The sequence below is a fragment of the Oncorhynchus kisutch genome, linkage group LG7 (assembly GCF_002021735.2).
Source record: "Oncorhynchus kisutch isolate 150728-3 linkage group LG7, Okis_V2, whole genome shotgun sequence".
NCBI lineage: Eukaryota > Metazoa > Chordata > Actinopteri > Salmoniformes > Salmonidae > Oncorhynchus > Oncorhynchus kisutch.
Window position 1 is genome coordinate 29071813 of NC_034180.2, and position 19367 is coordinate 29091179.

General features: G+C 41.1%; 1 protein-coding gene across 2 annotated transcripts; it reads left to right on the plus strand.

Moving 5' to 3' along the window:
• Positions 1 to 2748: 2748 nt before the first annotated feature.
• Positions 2749 to 19367, plus strand: LOC109893718 (COMM domain-containing protein 8). Of its 2 annotated transcripts, none has more exons than XM_031828819.1 (5): positions 2749 to 2837; positions 7327 to 7482; positions 16001 to 16153; positions 16464 to 16619; positions 18685 to 19359. In XM_031828819.1, exons 1-5 carry the CDS (start codon positions 2835 to 2837, stop codon positions 18703 to 18705), a joined length of 489 nt encoding a protein of 162 aa, XP_031684679.1. In that variant the 5' UTR covers positions 2749 to 2834; the 3' UTR covers positions 18706 to 19359. The 2 variants fall into 2 exon arrangements, with proteins under 2 accessions (XP_031684679.1, XP_020342524.2); XM_020486935.2 differs by having other exon boundaries at positions 2755 to 2879; positions 18685 to 19367.

A 19367-nucleotide genomic window follows, 5' to 3' on the forward strand; every position in this document is an offset into this window, starting at 1 on the left:
AGCCAAACATAGCTGCTGCTCATTCCGTCTGACAGTTGTGATCTGTCGCAGCGGAAGAGCTACTGCCCCCTTACCCGGGAAAGCACCAAACAACAGACAGGGACTTTGGACCATTGAAGAGGCACAAATATGATGAGAACTACATTGATTTGGGGTTCCCTTATATTGGGAGTAATGCCTTTCCTCAGCCACAGTGTGTTATATGTGCAAAAGTACTATCTCACAACTCGATGAAACCTTGACTCTTGAGAAGACATTTAGAAACAAAACATGCCAATTTGAAAAATAAAAAAACTATACAGACAATGCCTTCATCAAACAACACTGTTTCACAATGCATCAGTGACATGGCAGAAGATGTTTTGAAACAATTACTGCCTCGCATACAAGCCAATGAATTATGTGCGTTACAGCTGGATGAGTCAACAGACGGATGGACTTTGGTGGTCAAGATGTGTTGGTATCTGTACTAATGGTGCAAAAGCCATGACAGAGAGACATAGTGGAGTGGTAACGCGCGTGCAAGTAGTTGCTCCCAACGCCACTTGGGTACACTGCCTCATCCACCGAAAGGCTCTTGCTGCCAAGTGAATGCCTGACAGCTTGGAAGACATTTTGGACACTAAAGTGAAAATGGTTAACTTTGTTAATGCAAGGCCCCTGAACTCTCATATATTTTCTGCACTATGCAATGATATGGGCACCGACCATGTAACACTTTTACAGCATAGAGAAGTGTGCTGGTTATCAATGGGCAAAGTATTGACAAAAAATGTGTAATAGAGATACGAGCTTAAAGTTTTCTTTACTGACTAATTTTCATATGTCTGACCACTTGCATGATGACGAGTTTCTCACACGACTGGCCTATATGGGTGATGTTTTTTCTCGCCTGAATGAATCTAGGATTACAGGGACTCTCCGCAACTATATTCAATGTGCGGGACAAAAGGCAATGTTTGAGCTCTTCTCTGTCTGCATTAACAAGGACAACACACAGGTATTTCCATCATTGTATGATTTTTTGTGTGCAAATGAATTCAAGCTTGCGGACAATGTTAAATGTGATACAGTGAAGCATCTGAGTGAGTTGGGTGCGCAATTACGCAGGCACTTTCCCGAAACGGATGACACAAACAACTGGATTCGTTATCCCTTTCATGCCCTGCCTCCAGTCCACTTACCGATATCTGAACAAGAGAGCCTCATCGGAATTGCAACAAGCGGTTCTGTGAAAATAGAATTTAATCAGAAGTCACTGCCTGTATTCTGGATTGGGCTGCTCTCAAAGTATCCTGCCTTGGCAAAACGTGTTGTTAAAACACTGATGCCCTTTGCAACCACGTACCTATGTGAGAGTGGATTCTCGGCCCTCACTAGCATGAAAACCAAATACAGGCACAGACTGTGTGTGGAAAATGATTTAAGACTGAGACTCTCCAATACAACCCAACATGGCAGTGTTTTATTTTTTAAGTGCATCCTTTCAAGCACACCCTTCTCATTAATCTGTGGTAAATTTTTGAAGAACAAATAAGGTTTTATATGTAAGATGGCTAAATAAAGAGCACTATAAAAAGTTTATGAACCACTGTTTTAGGCAATAACATGTTTGTTTACATTTACTTTGTTTATAAAGTAAATGAGTAAAGCAAGATTATATTTTGGGTTCTGATTGGGTATGACAACTCATGAGGCATTTATAAGTTATATTCTTCAATAATCAATATTTACATATAATTCATTTATATGTAAAAAATGTAGCAACTACTGCCCCTTTGATTTGATTTAAGGTTAGGGGTTAGGCATTGGTCGTGTTCGAGAGCATCAAAATGATTGCAGGCAACTGCTGACTGACTGATTTACAAATCACCTGTCATCATAAATAAAATAATGACCCATTATTATTTGTAGATCATTCAGTCATTTATGAATCAAACATTCAAGGAAATTACAGTAACGATTGCATTTTACTTTGTTTATAAACATTGGAGGGTGGCACAGAATTTTTTAAATTTTATTTATATTTAACCTTAATTTAACTAGGCAAGTAAGTTAAAAACAAATTCTTATTTACAATGACGGCTTACCCCGGCCAAACCCAGACAACACTGGGCCAATTGTGCGCCCTATGGGACTCCCAATCGCGGCCGGTTGTGATACAGCCTGGAATCGAACTAGGGTGTCTGTAGTGACTTCTCAAGCACTGAGATGCAGTGCCTTGGATCGCTGCGCCACTCGGGAGCACGATTACCCCACTGATAAATGTGAAATGGTTAATATTAGGGTAAGGGTAGGGGTTAACAGGTCATGGCTAGAAGGAATCCAGTTTTTGTCGAATTAATGTCAGATTTAACTTTTTGTAGCAGATTAGGAGAATTTACGCAGCAGGTTAGGAGCATTAACATAGCAGGTTAGGAGAATTAGGTTAGGTTTATGAAAATGGTTAGGGTTAGCTAAAACGCCCCCCAAAAAACAACTTTTGTTTTCACTTTAATAATCCTCCAAGAAAGAAGCCGATTTTATAAACACATAATGCAAAGGAAGAGAAATTTGTGTCAGCTGATGCTTTACAGAACGTTTTACATGCACTGTGGCGCGTGGAATAATATTATAGAATTTTGCCGCACTAAAAAAGTATTTTTAGGAGACTGTTTCAATACGAGCTCAACGCACTTTTTTGAATAAAATGTTTTCCATAGGCAGATTGCTCCAAAATACCTTGACCGGTATAAACCTCATTGCAAGAGTCCAACGTATAATACGTATAATACGTGACCACTATCAGCTGATTCGTGACGTTAAACACGGAAGGCGGAACTTGACAGCAAAACATGGTACATTTACTTGGCAAATTACCTTCTGAAGAATGTCAAAAAGTAAGAATAATTGAAAAGTGCAATCTTTACTGTAATTTCCTTGAATGTTTGATTCGTAAATGTGCTGTATTTTGTCAGCACAGTCCTGGAGCTAGTCAATGTAATATCAGGAGAACCCTTGCATGCATTCACTTTTTACATAGCAACGGTGATATTTTTATTTTATGTAACTAGGCAAGTCAGTTAAGAACAAATTCTTATTTATAATGACGGTCTACCAAAAGGCCTCCTGCGGGGACGGGAGCCAGGGATTATTATTATTATATATTTTTTAATAAATACAATATAAATATAGGACACAACACTACATAAAGAGAGACCTAAGGCGACAACATAGCAAGGCAGCAACACAGCATGGTAGCATCACAAAACAAGGTACAAACATTGGGCACAGACAACGGTCAAGAAGGTAGAGACAACAATACATCACACAAAGCAGCCACAACTGTCAGTAAGAGTGTCCATGATCGAGTCTTTGAATGAAGAGATTGAGATAAAACTGTACAGTTTGTTGCAGCTAGCTGCAGCGAACCGAATAGAGGAGCGATATGTGAATGCTTGCGTAGTACAGCTGTTACACTTTGGCCACTAAAGTGTAGCAAGGACTTTTTAAACTAACCTCTTCTTTAGGATACACATTTCCCATATCAATAACGAAGACAGTATCATAAATGCCAACAGTGTCCAGTTGCAGCGGGTTCTACAAAAAACACATGTTCATGAAGGTATTGCATACATGTTTTGTATCGAGTGAGAAGTACCACTTGCATATGTGTAGATCAGTGGCGGTCGATGCCGTTCATATATATTTTTTATGAGTATTGCCTTATTTCTATTACAGCATATTGGATGACTGTCATTCATATTACATTCACTCAGTTCAATGTAACGTTTTTTAGATTTAGGCTACATACTCAATGATAATACAATTTCCCCTATACCCATCATTAGGTTGCTACAACCTAGCCTATGAATGAACGTTTACAACGTAGGTGCACAGGTCGAAAGAAATTTGAGTAATTAAGGTGACAGACATTGACACATTCAATACCGCCTTGCACACACTGGCCTGCTTCTAGCAGATATAGTCAGCAAGTATATAGTCAGTTACCCTGGCTGGCCCCAGGGGCAATACATTAATAAAACCCAAAACCAAGTTCTAGTGTTGGATAGCCAGCTAGCTAACATAGCATCCTCCTCTGTAATTCCATAGCTAAGCAAGTGAAGAAAAATAAATAAATATATCTCTCTTGCTTCTTCATTTTTTTTAAAGAAATGAATTTGTTCAACTATTGTCTTTCTCTCGCTGATTCAACCTCTTATCACATGTTATGCACTACATTGCTAGCTAGCTGTAGCTTATGCTTTCAGTACTACATTGATTCTCCAATCCTTTGCTTGGGTGGACAACTTTTCAGTTCATGCTGCAAGAACTGATAGGTTGGAGGACATCCTCTGGAAGTTGTCATAATTACTGTTTAAGTCTATGGAAGGGGATGAGAACCACGAGCCTACTAGAGTTTTGTATCGATGTCAATGTACCCAGAGGAGGACAGATTTTAGCTGTCCTCCGGCTACACCATAGTGCTACCCTACAGAGTGCTGTTGAGGCTACTGTAGACCTTCATTGCAAAACAGTGTGTTTTAATCAATTATTTACTTCAAGGTTTTCACACACTGTTGCTGGTATTTTGGCCCATTCCTCCATGCAGATCTCTAGAGCAGTGATGTTTTGGAGCTGTTGCTGGGCAACACAGACTTTCAACTCCCTCCAAAGATTTTCTATGGGGTTGAGATCTGGAGACTGGCTAGGCCACTCCAGGACCTTGAAATGCTTCTTACGAAGCCACTCTTTCGTTGCCCGGGCGGTGTGTTTGGGATCATTGTCATGCTGAAAGACCCAGCCACGTTTCATCGTCAATGCCCTTGTGATGGAAGGAGGTTTTCATTCATGGCCCCATTCATTCTTTCCTTTACACGGATCAGTCATCCTGGTCCCTTTGCAGAAAAACAGCCCCGAAGCATGATGTTTCCACCCCCATGCTTCACAGTAGGTATGGTGTTCTTTGGATGCAACACAGCATTTTTTGTCCTCCAAACACGACGAGTTGAGTTTTTACCAAAAAGTTATATTTTGGTTTCATCTGACCATATGACATTCTCCCAATCTTCTGGATCATCCAAATTCTCTCTAGCAAACTTCAGACGGGCCTGGACATGTACTGGCTTAAGCAGGGGGACACATCTGGCACTGCAGGATTTGAGTCCCTGGCGGTGTAGTGTGTTACTGATGGTAGGCTTTGTTACTTTGGTCCCAGCTCTCTGCAGGTCATTCACTAGGTCCCCCCGTGTGGTTCTGGGATTTTTGCTCACCGTTCTTGTGATCATTTTGACCCCACGGGGTGAGATCTTGCGTGGAGCCCCAGATCGAGGGAGATTATCAGTGGTCTTGTATGTCTTCCATTTCCTAATAATTGCTCCCACAGTTGATTTCTTCAAACCAAGCCAATTACCTATTGCAGATTCAGTCATCCCAGCCTGGTGCAGGTCTACAATTTTGTTTCTGGTGTCCTTTGACAGCTCTTTGGTCTTGGCCATAGTGGAGTTTGGAGTGTGACTGTTTGAGGTTGTGGACAGGTGTCTTTTATACTGATAACAAGTTCAAACAGGTGCCATTAATACAGGTAACGAGTGGAGGACAGAGGAGCGTCTTAAAGAAGAAGTTACAGGTCTGTGAGAGCCAGAAATCTTGCTTGTTTGTAGGTGACCAAATACTTATTTTCCACCATAATTTGCTAATTAAATTAATGAAAAATCCTACAATGTGATTTTCTGGATTTCTTTTCTCATTTTGTCTGTCATAGTTGAAGTGTACCTGTGATGAAAATTACAGGCCTCTCTCATATTTTTAAGTGGGAGAACTTGCACAATTGGTGGCTGACTAAATAATCTTTTTACTGTATTTTGTGTAATTTTATCTAAAAAGAATATATTTTTTAATGTTTCACTATTTTATTTTTGCCATTCACTGAGGATAGTCCTCCCCTTCCTCCGCTGAGGAGCCTTCACTGGTGTAGCTCTTTGTTTTGGTCGCACTGTGTGACATGCTGTCATCTACTTCTACACGTGGCTGCGTAGCATAGATGCTGGGAAATAATAATAATAAGAATGTGTTCTTACTTAGTGCTTTTCAAAGAACCTCAAAGCACACAAAAATACATCTAATTTAGAAAAACAACATGAGATGGACAGTCATTAGCAGTGGTGTAAAATACTTAAGCAACAATTCTTTAAAGTACTTAAGTAGTTTTGGGGGGTGATCTGTAGGCCTACTTTACTATTTGTATTTTTTACAACTTTTACTTTTACTCTACTACATTCCTAAAGAAAATCATATATGTTTTACTCCATACATTTTTCCTCACACCCAAAAGTACTTGTTACATTTTGAATGCTTAGCATGAAAGGAAAATGGTCCAATTCACTCACTCATCAAGAGAACATCCCTGGTAATCCCTACTGCCTCTGATCTGGCAGACTCAATTAACACAAATGCTTATTTTGTAAAGAAGAGTGTTGGAGGGTGCCCCAAGAAAATTGTGCTGTTTGTTTGGCTTAATATAAGGAATATGACATTATTTGTTATTTTACTTTTGATACTTAAGTATATTTAAAACCCACATACTTTTATACTTTTACTAGAGTATTATTTTACTGGTTGACTTTCACTTTGACTTGTCATTTTTTTGTATCTTTACTTTTACTCAAGTATGACAATTGTGTACTTTTTCCACCACTGGCCATTAGAAAGTTCATGGCTTGAGTGATCATCTGAGGGAGGTAAATACTAGATGTGTGGTAGCTAACATGGCGAGGAACCTCTTCGTGTGGTACAGAACATGGATTTTTCTGAATGTGTTCTCTGATTTTTGTAGAACCACATGCAACGAGGCACAGACAATTATTTTATACTTTGTACGTTCTCAATTCAGGAAAAAAGTAATAACAGGTTAATTGAAACATTTCATGCTACACTTTACAGTAGCTAAGGTATAACGGCTGTATGGAACCATTCACATATCACCTTTACAATGTGTAGCTACATAGCAACAGGCCATTGTAGGAGGAAAATGTCATTAATAAAATACATTTTTCATTAGCTGGCACGCAAGAGGGGTCGATTTGGCAAAGTGTTTCATTGTTATAAGCACATGCTGAACCAACAATTGAACAGCAGAGGGAGCATGATGCTTGATTGTAAATAAAAAGCATACAGATAAGGCGCTTACTCAAAAACACTATGACCGCCACACAAACATGGGCATGGCATTGTTTACTGACTTGTTTTGGGTAGATTGATTAAATCCCAGCATAGGCTACAAAAGGATCGCAATACATTTTTTCACGACGATGATGATGATGATGATACACACTTTCTCTCCTCCAGCTATTACACTGGGTGGTAGACGGTGTGTGTGGGCGGGAGCCCCCTCGGATGGCAGACTATGGTAATACGTGGACCCTTGTAGAATGGATGGAGCTCCTCGACTCCCTCTCCTCTCTGTTCCGTCTCGCCGTGGGTAAGAAGACCCCAGACGAAGAGGTGAGACCATCGTCAGCGAGTTTGAAGCAGTCTTTTGAGTTTTATCATGAATGTTTGACTTTGAGTCATGTTCCATGCATGACTGGCCCTTGACATAGATGTGAGGGGAGTTGGGTTTCTAAGATGTGCAATGCAGTGGCTCACTGGTTTGTGAGGGTTCTTTTGACAGTTATATTGTGTTGGGCTCTTTAGTGTGTATTAGGTTTGTGTAGCGCCTCTTGACGGCTGCAATGTATTTTGTATACCGGCAGTGTATTGAATTTGTAAGGAGTGTGAAGAGTATTTGGTTTGGTCAATGTTTCTCAATCCATTCCCGAGGGATGCTCAGGGGGTGTACATTTTTGATTGAACCATGTGTTTTATTGCTGGGCTAGAACAAAAGTGGACAATGGTCACCCCCTCTGTGAGGGCTGTAGTGTGTGGTATGTTGTGTTTTGTTATGCCTGCAGAGTAGACAGTGGATTTGGGGTGTCAGGTGTATACACTGTGTTGGTCTCAGGTTTCAGTGAGTTTGCCACTCCGGTGGAAGGCAGGCGTCAGGTTTCAGACTCTGCTGGGATATCCCAGCAATCTGTTTTCTGACTCTTGACAGGAGGGGCCATTGAAAGTTCAACCAGGCATCAGTCTACTGTGTTCCCCTAGAATGTATCTTTGGCACGGCTTAGTAACATTTAATGCTAACACTCAGGCCTACATTTTCAATTGATAAACGTTACATACAGTGCCAGTTTATTATTATTTTTTACATTTTTTAAAACATTTTTAATACTTAAGGAGAGAAAAACAAGATCTCTTGATTGCAAAGGTCTACACACCCCTTTGTGGCACATCTAAATAAGTTTAAAAAACAAGTATTTTATGAAAAAATCACGCAATTACACTGAACAAAATAACATAGAAAAATGTCAACGATTTTACAGAGTTACAGTTAGGGTTGCACATTTTGGGGAATATTCATAGGTGGAAACTTTCTGTGGGAATTAATGGGAATGTATGCAAATTAATATTAATATCATTTGAATGTAGATATTTTTCGTATTGGATCTATTTACCATACAGAAACATACACATTTTACCTTTATCATAAGTAGACACAATTACAAATGATTAAATCCTTCCAATAGAAATTTTAAAAACTATATACACTGCTCAAAAAAATAAAGGGAACACTTAAACAACACAATATAACTCCAAGTCAATCACACTTCTGTGAAATCAAACTGTCCACTTAGGAAGCAACACTGAGTGACAATAAATTTCACATGCTGTTGTGCAAATGGAATAGACAACAGGTGGAAATTATAGGCAATTAACAAGACCCCCAATAAAGGAGTGGTTCTGCAGGTGGTGACCACAGACCACTTCTCAGTTCCTATGCTTCCTGGCTGATGTTTTGGTCACTTTTGAATGCTGGCGGTGCTTTCACTCTAGTGGTAGCATGAGACAGAGTCTACAACCCACACAAGTGGCTCAGGTAGTGCAGCTCATCCAGGATGGCACATCAATGCGAGCTGTGGCAAGAAGGTTTGCTGTGTCTGTCAGCGTAGTGTCCAGAGCATGGAGGCGCTACCAGGAGACAGGCCAGTACATCAGGAGACGTGGAGGAGGCCGTAGGAGGGCAACAACCCAGCAGTAGGACCGCTACCTCCGCCTTTGTGCAAGGAGGAGCAGGAGGAGCACTGCCAGAGCCCTGTCAAAATGACCTCCAGCAGGCCACAAATGTGCATGTGTCTGCTCAAACGGTCAGAAACAGACTCCATGAGGGTGGTAATGAGGGCCTGACGTCCACAGATGGGGGTTGTGCTTACAGCCCAACACCGTGCAGGACGTTTGGCATTTGCCAGAGAACACCAAGATTGGCAAATTCGCCACTGGCTCCCTGTGCTCTTCACAGATGAAAGCAAGTTCACACTGAGCACATGTGACAGACATGACAGAGTCTGGAGACGCCGTGGAGAACGCTCTGCTGCCTGCAACATCCTCCAGCATGAACGGTTTGGCAGTGGGTCAGTCATGGTGTGGGGTGGCATTTCTTTGGGGGGCCGTACAGCCCTCCATGTGCTCGCCAAAGGTAGCCTGACTGCCATTAGGTACCGAGATGAGATCCTCAGACCCCTTGTGAGACCATATGTTGGACCTGGGTTCCTCCTAATGCAAGACAATGCTAGACCTCATGTGGCTGGAGTGTGTCAGCAGTTCCTGCAAGAGGAAGGCATTGATGCTATGGACTGGCCCGCCCGTTCCCCAGACCTGAATCCAATTGAGCACATCTGGGACATCATGTCTCGCTCCATCCACCAACGCCACATTGCACCACAAACTGTCCAGGAGTTGGCGGATGCTTTAGTCCAGGTCTGGGAGGAGATCCCTCATCAGGAGCATGCCCAGGCGTTGTAGGGAGGTCATACAGGGACTTGGAGGCCACACACACTACTGAGCCTCATTTTGACTTGTTTTAAGGACATTACATCAAAGTTGGATCAGCCTGTAGTGTGGTTTTCCACTTTAATTTTGAGTGTGACTCCAAATCCAGACCTCCATGGGTTGATAAATTTGATTTCCATTGATCATTTTTGTGTGATTTTGTTGTCAGCACATTCAACTATGTAAAGCTTGCATGTCTTCTCCCTGGACCTCCTCAATGTCCAGCTCTTGAACATCAGACTCTGAGGCCTCATCTTCACTGTCACTTTCCAACCTTGTTGAGGATGGCTTGTTGTCAGGCTCAAAAATAATCGAATTTGCCCGGATGGCCACCAATTTTTCAACCTTTGTATTGGTCAGCCTGTTGCGTGCTTTGGTGTGTGTGTTCCCAAACAAGGATGATGGAGGCAACAGGGGAAAGAGCCTCAGAGCCACAAAGTCCCTTCCACCAGGTGGCTGATGATATATGTTGGCACGACATATATGTTGGCACTATATACCATATTTCATCTCAATCCCAAAGCCCTTGTTTGGAAGTGTACTTTGCCAGACTGCCAAGAACCTTGCCCTCATCCAGGCCAAGGTGGTACGACACGATAGTGATGCCACCATAGGCTTTGTTGATCTCTGCACCAGACAGGATGCTCTTGCCAGCATACTTGGGGTCCAACATGTATGCTGCAGCGTGAATGAACTTCAGGCAGAAATCTTTGCGCTTTTTGATGTATTTCAGAACTGCAGTTTCCTCTGCTTGGAGCAACAGTGAAGTGGGCAGGGCAGTACAGATTTCTTCTCAAGCAGAGTCTGAACATCAGACAGTATGGCATTGTCTCCCTCAATCTGTGAAATGGCTTCTGTTATAGGTTTCAGGCTGCTTACCACTCTCCCAAAATACATAATCCAGGAGGATCCTCTTGATGGGGCTGTCCATATCAGCAGACTGTGATTTGGCCATTTCTTGGAGAGACTCCTTCCCCTCCAGGAGACTGTCAAACATGATGACAACCCCCCCCCCCCCCCCCCCCCCCCTAACATGTGTTGCTGGGCAGCTTCAATGTGGTGCTCTTATTCTTCTTACTTTGCTTGGTGAGGTAGATTGCTGTTATAACATGATGACCCTTCACATACCTAACCATTTCCTTAGCTCTCTTGTAGAGTGTATCCATTGTTTTCAGTGCTATGATGTCCTTGAGGAGCAGATTCAATGCATGAGCAGCACAGCCAATGGGTGTGATGTGAGGGTAGGACTCCTCCACTTTAGACCAAGCAGCCTTCATGTTCACAGCATTGTCTGTCACCAGTGCAAATACCTTCTGTGGCCCAAGGTCATTGATGATTGCCTTCAGCTCAATTGCAATGTAGAGACCGGTGTGTCTGTTGTCCCTTGTGTCTGTGCTCTGGTAGAATACTGGTTGAGGAGTGGAGATGATGTAGTTAATTATTCCTTGCCCACGAACATTTGATCCCCCTTCAGAGATGATTGCAATACAGTCTGCTTTCTCTATGATTTGCTTGACCTTCACTTGAACTCTGTTGAACTCTGCATCCAGCAAATGAGTAGATAAAGCATGTCTGGTTGGAGGGGTGTATGCTGGGCGAAGAACAATCAGAAATCTCTTCCAATACACATTGCCTGTGAGCATCAGAGGTGAACCAGTTGCATACACAGCTCAAGCGTCAGCGTTTCTCTGACTACGTTCCTCCATTGAGTCAAAAAAAACGTCTGATTCCAGGACCATGAGCTGTTGCTATCAATAAGGTGTCTGATTAATAATTTTCACCTCAAATAGAAGTAGAGGGACTTTTGTCAGAGGTTGACTGTTGTGAGCGCTGAGGGAACTTTATGCACTTGGCCAGATGATTCTGTATCTTTGTTCTATTCTTCACATATGATTTGGCACAGTATTTGCAAATGTACACAGCTTTTCCTTCTACATTAGTTGCAGTGAAATGTCTCAACACATCAGACACTACCCGTGGCATTTTCCTGTAAAGATTAGAAAAAATGGAGTAAAAAAAATAATAAATACAATTCCATGTACAGATAGATTAAATAACTCCTCCTTAAGATAAATGTTTTAAAATGAAACATGTATGGAAGTAGGTGAATTAACACTCCTCAGTTAGCAGGCTCTATCTAGCAAGCTAAAATCCACATGGTAGCAAGAACTATCTAGCAGAAATTGTTAACAAGTTAGAAATAAGTTAGATTTAAACACACTTTTCTGTAGGCTACTATTTACTAGTTAACAAAAAAGCATGTATGTCATATAAAATATATTCACCCAACCCAGTATTGTAATCAAAACTTACCAGAAAGTATGTAGTCCTTGGCTCAGACAGTGTAGTAGTGTGGGCTCAATAGCATCTCATTAGTGTGCAAGATCTTGAGAATCAGCTGTACATGTGATGGAAGAGTGCACTGCACATGTGATGGAAGAATGCACTGTGCATGCAGAGGGTTGCAATTCCATTGCATTGGGGATAGTTTAACCAAAATATGTGAAAAGACCTAGAATTGCCTTATGTGTATCCCACAAAAAAAGGTTCACTGTTATAAGCTAACTTTTTGGACGACTTTAAGCAAAATTCCCCAAATTCCCGGGCTTAACTTCCCATTGAAAATTTCCGGGGAAATTCTGGAAATTTACCAGAAAGTTTCCGACCCTTTGCAACCTTAGTTACAGTTCATATAAGGAAATCAGTCAATTGAAATGTGTTCATTAGGCCCTAATCTATGGATTTCACATGACTGGGAATACAGATATGCATTTTTTGGTCACAGATACCTTTAAAAAAAAGTAGGGCTGTGGATCAGAATCAGTCAGTGTCTGGTGTGACCACCATTTTCCTCATGCAGCGCGACACATCTCCTTCTCATAGAGTTGATCAGGCTGTTGATTGTGGCCTGTGAAATGGTGTCCCACACCTCTTCAATGGCTGTGCGACGTTTCTGGATATTGGCGGGAACTGGAACACACTGTTGTACACGTTCATCCAGAGTATCCCAAACATGCTTAATGGGTGACATGTCTGGTGAGTGTGCAGGCCATGGAAGAACTGGGACATTTTCAGTATCCAGGAATTGTGTACACATCCTTGCGACATGGGACCGTGCTTTATCATACTGAAACATGTGGTGATGTCGGCGGATGAAAGGCACGACAATGGGCCTCACATTATCTCTGTGTATTCAAATTACCATCGATAAAATGCAATTGTGTTCGTTGTACGTAGCTTATGCCTGCCCATACCATAATCCCACCTCCACCATGGGGCACTCTGTTCACAACGTTGACATCAGTAAACCGCTCGTCCACACAACGCCATACAGGTACATTGGAAACCGGAATTCATCCATGAAGAGCACACTTCAGTGGCCACTGGCATGCTGGAGAAGGTGAGCATTTGCCCACTGAAGTCGGTTACGCCGCCAAACTGCTGTCAGGTCAAGACCCGGGTGAGGATGGCGAGCACTCAGATGAGCTTCCCCGAGATGGTTTCTGACAGTTTATGCAGAAATTCTTCACTTATGCAAACCCACAGTTTCATCAGCTGTCCGGGAAGCTGGTCTCAGACGATCCTTCAGGTGAAGAAGCCGGATATGGAGGTCCTGCGCTGGCGTGGTTACACATGGTCTGCGGTTGTAAGGCCGGTTGGATGTACTACCAAGTTCTCTAAAATAACATTGGAGAAAGCATATGGTAGCGAAATTAACATTCAATTATCTGGCAACAGCTCTGGTGGATATTCCTGCTGTCAGCATGTCAATTGCACGCTCCCTCAAAATTTGAGACATCTGTGGCTTTGTGTTTTGTGTCAACTTCACATTTTAGAGTGGCCTTTTATTGTTTCCAGCACAAGGTGCACCTGTGTAATGATTATGTGGTTTAATCGGCTTTTTGATTAGCCACACCTGTCAGGTGGATGGACCAACACTTTATGTGTTGCATTTATATTTTTGTCCAGTGTAGTTTCATTTGTGCAAAAGTAATAGTGGGAAAAATAGATGGGATCATTTTTGAATAACTTCCTCTTTCTTAGTCGAAATTCAAACAGATTTAACCTCCAAGCCACCAAGTGCTTTAAAAATGTGTATATAGTTACAGATCAGGTGAAGGTGATGAAACAATTCCAAAATTCCATAATAACCCTTTGAATATGGACAAATATGGCAATTAAGCTGTTGATGGTGTTACATATCAACTGGGTGCTGAGAGGATCTGTCAGTCCTTCCTAACAGAGCTATGGGAGAGAATGAGAACTGCTCAGAGATGTCACTATAAGGCCAAAGGTGATTTTAAAACAGACACTGAGTTCATTTGCTGAGCTGTGAGAACTGTGGATGGATTAGCAACATTGCGTTCATTTCCCATTACTGACCTGTATGACAGTGGAAAGAAGAAAGCATGTGCTAATAAAATCCATTCCAAATCATCCTTCCTGTTTGCAAAATGGTCATTTAAGTAATACTTTAAGAGAACATAACAAATAAATTAACTTTTTTGCAAAAACTTTCGGTTTAGGGCAAATCCAACACGACACATCACCGAGTGAACCTTCCATATTTTCAAGAATTGTGGCGGCATCATCATATTATGTTATTATTGTCACCGGCAGGGATTGGGGAGTTTTGTCAGGACCAAAATAAATATGAAAAACTTAGTATTCTGAAGACCTCACACTAGGATATAGATTTATGTTTGAGGGCAACAAATGATAAAGCCAAAGACACACGAGTGGCCTTCCATGAGGTGTCGTCTAGTCTCAGCCCTGACTTAAATCTGTGTGAAAATCAGTGACAATACTGGAATATTGCTGTCCATCAATGATCTACAACCAAATTGAATGAGCTTGATCAATTTTGACAAGAATAATGGATAGATGTTGCCCTAAGGGCTGTGCAAAGTTGGCGGGACCTTATTCAAAATCATTTTCAGCTGTAATTTCTGCCAAAAGTACTTCCATCAAGTATTAACTCATGTCAGGGGTGTGAAGACCTACTAAATAAATACATCTTCTTTTTTAAATTTTTATAAATGTTTCTTTCACTTTGAAAGTGTGAAGTAGGCTGTTAATCAGTGGGGTAAAATCACAATTTCATCAATTTTTTTAGATTTTAATTTAAGGGACCAAAATGTGACAACTGTGTAAAGGTTGTGTAGACTTTCTCTAGGCACTATATGAGTTAATTTAGTAGCAAAGTTATTTCAGTAGTGAGTTATTGACAATACTAATTAAATATTACAGGGACATAGACTCATCTGTTTTCAGTTGCGAAACTAAATGTTTTATGTGTAAATAGAATTACAGGCAGACTGAAACAAGACCAGCCATTTGATATTCATTGCACAATCAACAGGAGCTGTGGCACAAGATGGGAACGACGAGCTGCGGAACATATTTACAAAAGTCATGTTGTATTAATAAATATTGTATGTCCAGTGTTGACAGTTTGTGTATCATGTGTGTTTAATGTAGGCCAATGTGCAGGTAACTGCCAAAATAAAGGAAACACCAACATAAAGTGTCTAAATAGGGCGTTGGGCTATTAAGCCGCCAGAACAGCTTCAATGCTCCTTGGCATATATTTGACTAGTGTCTGGATCGATTGGAGGGATATGACACCATTCTTCAATGAGAAATTCTATAATTTGGTGTTTTGTTGAGGGTAGTGGAAAATGCTGTCTCAGGCGCCGCTCCAGAATCTCCCGTAAGTGTTCAATTGGGTAGAGGTCTGGTGACTTACACACATTCTTTAAACCCTCTATGCTCCTTTACAAATTCACTGAGATGTATTCTAGCAATGGTACTGAAAATAATGGGCAACTGGTATTTTAAAATATGACCCTAAGCATTATGGGATATTAATTGCTCTATACCTGTGTGGAAGCACCTGCTTTCAATATATTTATATATTTTGTATCCCTGATTTACTGAAGTCATTCCTTTATTTTGGCAGTTACCTGTACCATCCCACACAAGTTATTTTGAATTTGAACTGTGTAGTTTGCCAATAAAATTAAATATACAGTATGAGAGTATGAGTGATTTATTGATTACTGCAACTGCCAACCTCTTCTGCTTTGGGCAGGTGCTGGCATCGTTGGCAGACGTGGGCAGTGGGTATGGGGAGGCTGTGCTGACTGTCCTGAGGGCCAGACGAGAGGAGATCCGTCAGGCGCTGGTGGAGAGGACCAATAACGTGTCCAGCTCTACCCTCCAGGATTTTGACTGGCAGATAAAGGTGAATTCCCTGCACTATAGTGAGGAGACAACAGTCTCCGTTTGATTGGGAAACTGATTGGTCAGGACTCCCTTGAAAAATATATATATTTTTTTATCTCAAAGGAATATCTTGGATAAATACAGGTCAAATGAAAAAAGTGTTTTTACTTGGTAAGCAGAAATTATGTGAGAAATTATGCTTTATCAGTCATTGATTTGGGGTGAAATACTGAGTTGTATGGTTCACTACCTATCTACTACTGCTACCACAATGATTTCTATACATTTGAATCCTAAGCCTTTCTCTCGCTCTCTGTTTCTCTGTTCAGCTGGCATTGTCCAGCGATAAGATCTCATTTCTCCATACCCCTCTACTTAACCTACGTTTGGATGTGAAGGAGAATGGTGCCCTGAAGCCTCTGTCTGTCGAGATGAACAGAGAGGAATTACAAACACTCATCAGCTCATTGGAGGCTGCCAATAAGGTACAATCTTCGGGGGGAGACGTGCATGCACTTATACACAAATTATTAGGGTATTGACTTGTGTGCGTCATTGCCGATCAAATGCGTTTGTGTCTGTGTCAGTGTGTTTGTCCAATGTTTCAGTGGTGCATAGTTATGCAAAGCATGTGTGTGAGTGCTTGCATGTATGCGTGTGTGTGTGTGTTTTGAGTTTGACCAGCATCAGTGGAGGGTATGATTTGGATGGGTTGAGAACAGTTTTCATGGCAGTTCCACCAATAGTCTAATATCATTACACCTACTGATGTCAGAGGCGCAAGAGCCTGTGATTTCTGCCAGCCATTGTGCCTTCATTCACTTAATGTTTTTTCCCCCAGTCTCTCCATATTCCCTGTCGTAGAAGACATTTGTATGTATATTACAGGAGTGCTTTTATACAGAAACATATTTGTATCCCAACTGCAGTTCATAGTCTGACTGTTCACTCCTCCCACAAGTCTCCAGAAAACTTGTGTTTTGGGACGGAGAGTTACCTTTTCATTAAAACGTTAGAGGACATGTTTGCTGGTCTCAAATGCTAGTCAGCTAGCTAATATTTAGAAGCAAATGTAAAATTGTTTTTAGCGAGTCATGCTAACCCGTTGCAATCTGTTTAGTGTTGATTGCTAGCTACAGATGTTAGCTGGCTAGTTAGCTACAATAGTTAGCTACAGCCATCAGTTGTTGTGTTATCATATTTTGCCTATTCCACCGTTTGTAAAAGGCATACTGGCATTTGAATATAGCACAGGAATAGGGAATCTAGACACACTGTGGACACGATAGACACATTTAAATGTACACTATCGTTCAAAAGTTTGCGGTAACCTAATGTCCTTGTTTTTGAAAGAAAAACAACATTTCTTGAACATTAAAATAACAACAAATTGATCAGAATTACAGTGTAGACATTGTTAATATTGTAAATGACTACTGTAGCTGGAAACAACAGATTTTTTTTACGGAATATCTACATAGGCCCATTATCAGCAACCATCACTCCTGTGTTCCAATGGCACGTTGTGTTAGCTAATCCAAGTTTATCATTTTAAAAGGCTAATTGATCATTAGAAAAGCCTTTTTCAGTTATGTTAGCACAGCTGAAACCTATTGTGCTGATTTAAAGAAGCAACACAACTGGCCTCCTTAAGACATAAACAGAACTCTATGATCAGAATACTAAAGCTGCGTGAACTGTCAAATCTAGACACGGCCCTAGAGAGCCCTTCTCCTATATACACTGATCTTTTCTTTGACAGCATAGACCTCAAAGGTACTGCCTATCTCCAGTTTAAAGTAGTCAACTTATTATTCTACTTTTGAGTTTATTGGCAGTTTGTAAATAAACAAAAAATGCTCATAACAGCTACCCTGCAGGAGTGTGTATAGTCTGAACAGGTATAAAGCCAATGTTGGTGATATACTGCAACCTGCAGTTATGGATTGTTTGCCTAGGAATATAATTCATTGGCTGACCCCCTCCTGCTGATCTGGATTCTTTCTAGAGCCCGACCGATATATCGGTTCACCGATATTAGCCTTTTAAAGCTATATCGGTATTGGCTGATATATACTCCACTGATAGCCTCTATTCAATAAATAGGATGAAAAAAGGGAATCTCATGCTTATCTGAACACTTGCTGCCATTCTCATGATGTGTCATTATTGTTAAAATGTGTGATATCAACATTTGAAAGCAATTGGACAATTGCTCTTCTGGGTGGCAATTTGAAAACAGTGTGGGGAAAATTACACTTTTTCAGTTCCCTGCTGTTAAACAGTATATCGGCAGATATATTGGCAAGTTTTGCCCCTCAAAAAATCAGAATCGGTATCGGACCCCAAAAATCATATAATTCGGGCTCTATCCTTTCTTAACCTATAGTAAATCCCACCAAGTTGACGACTTTAAAATGGTGGAAGCCCTCAATGGTGCTGTCTATGCTAATGCAGGATTTGTGGCACAAGAGCTCTCTATCCATCTCTATGTGCACACTTTACCTCTGTGTGTGTATCCTGACAGTGTGTGTGTTTGTGACCTTACAGGTAGTACTACAGCTGAAGTGATGGCGTCGATGGACATTTCACTGTGCCCTTTTATTTATGGCTCTTATTAAGGGGACATCATAGAGGGACACTGAGCTATGATGCAGGGGAACAACTCTTAGCCTTCAACCCACTAGGCACTGATTCCTTACGCCTCGATCACACCTACAGCGTCATTGCACAAAATGAAACACAGCAACATCTGGATATGTGTGCAACAAAAGTTCAACATTCACCTTCTGCTACCATTTCTGTCAATCCTTCTACACATATAATTTGATGCATACGTTTGATAAATCCAACGCATGCACCACACAGAACGCACTGCGACTGCCTCTGCAACGCAATGCTGCAAGGCACATGCAGTGTTCCATTGGAAATGAATGTACTTCTGGTGTACCAAAATGCAACGATGCTGTCTGTGTGAATGAATTAAAAAGCATTGAATTTGTATAAGCATGGGATAGTGGGTGTTGCACCATATTCCTTTTCTTCCATTTCTTTTAAATCCATGAGGGGGAGTGAATGACTGCACATTTTGGGGAGAAGGTTAGAGAATTGTACTGCAGCCTGAGATATATTCCCATGACTGCAGCAGTCTTTTTTTGTACTAGTTGTTTTGCTGTTTTTTTGTTGTTGTAATCCATTCCATTACTGTATAAAAAAATAAATGTTTAACCTTT

What these genes read in the sequence shown, in the direction of transcription:
- LOC109893718 (XM_020486935.2), top strand. Translation starts at nt 2,835, where the DNA reads ATGGTACATTTACTTGGCAAATTACCTTCTGAAGAATGTCAAAAA. An exon ending in AGAAGACCCCAGACGAAGAG is followed by an intron (nt 7,483 to 16,000) that starts GTGAGACCATCG and finishes TGCTTTGGGCAG; the next exon opens with GTGCTGGCATCGTTGGCAGA. An exon ending in ATTTTGACTGGCAGATAAAG is followed by an intron (nt 16,154 to 16,463) that starts GTGAATTCCCTG and finishes TTCTCTGTTCAG; the next exon opens with CTGGCATTGTCCAGCGATAA.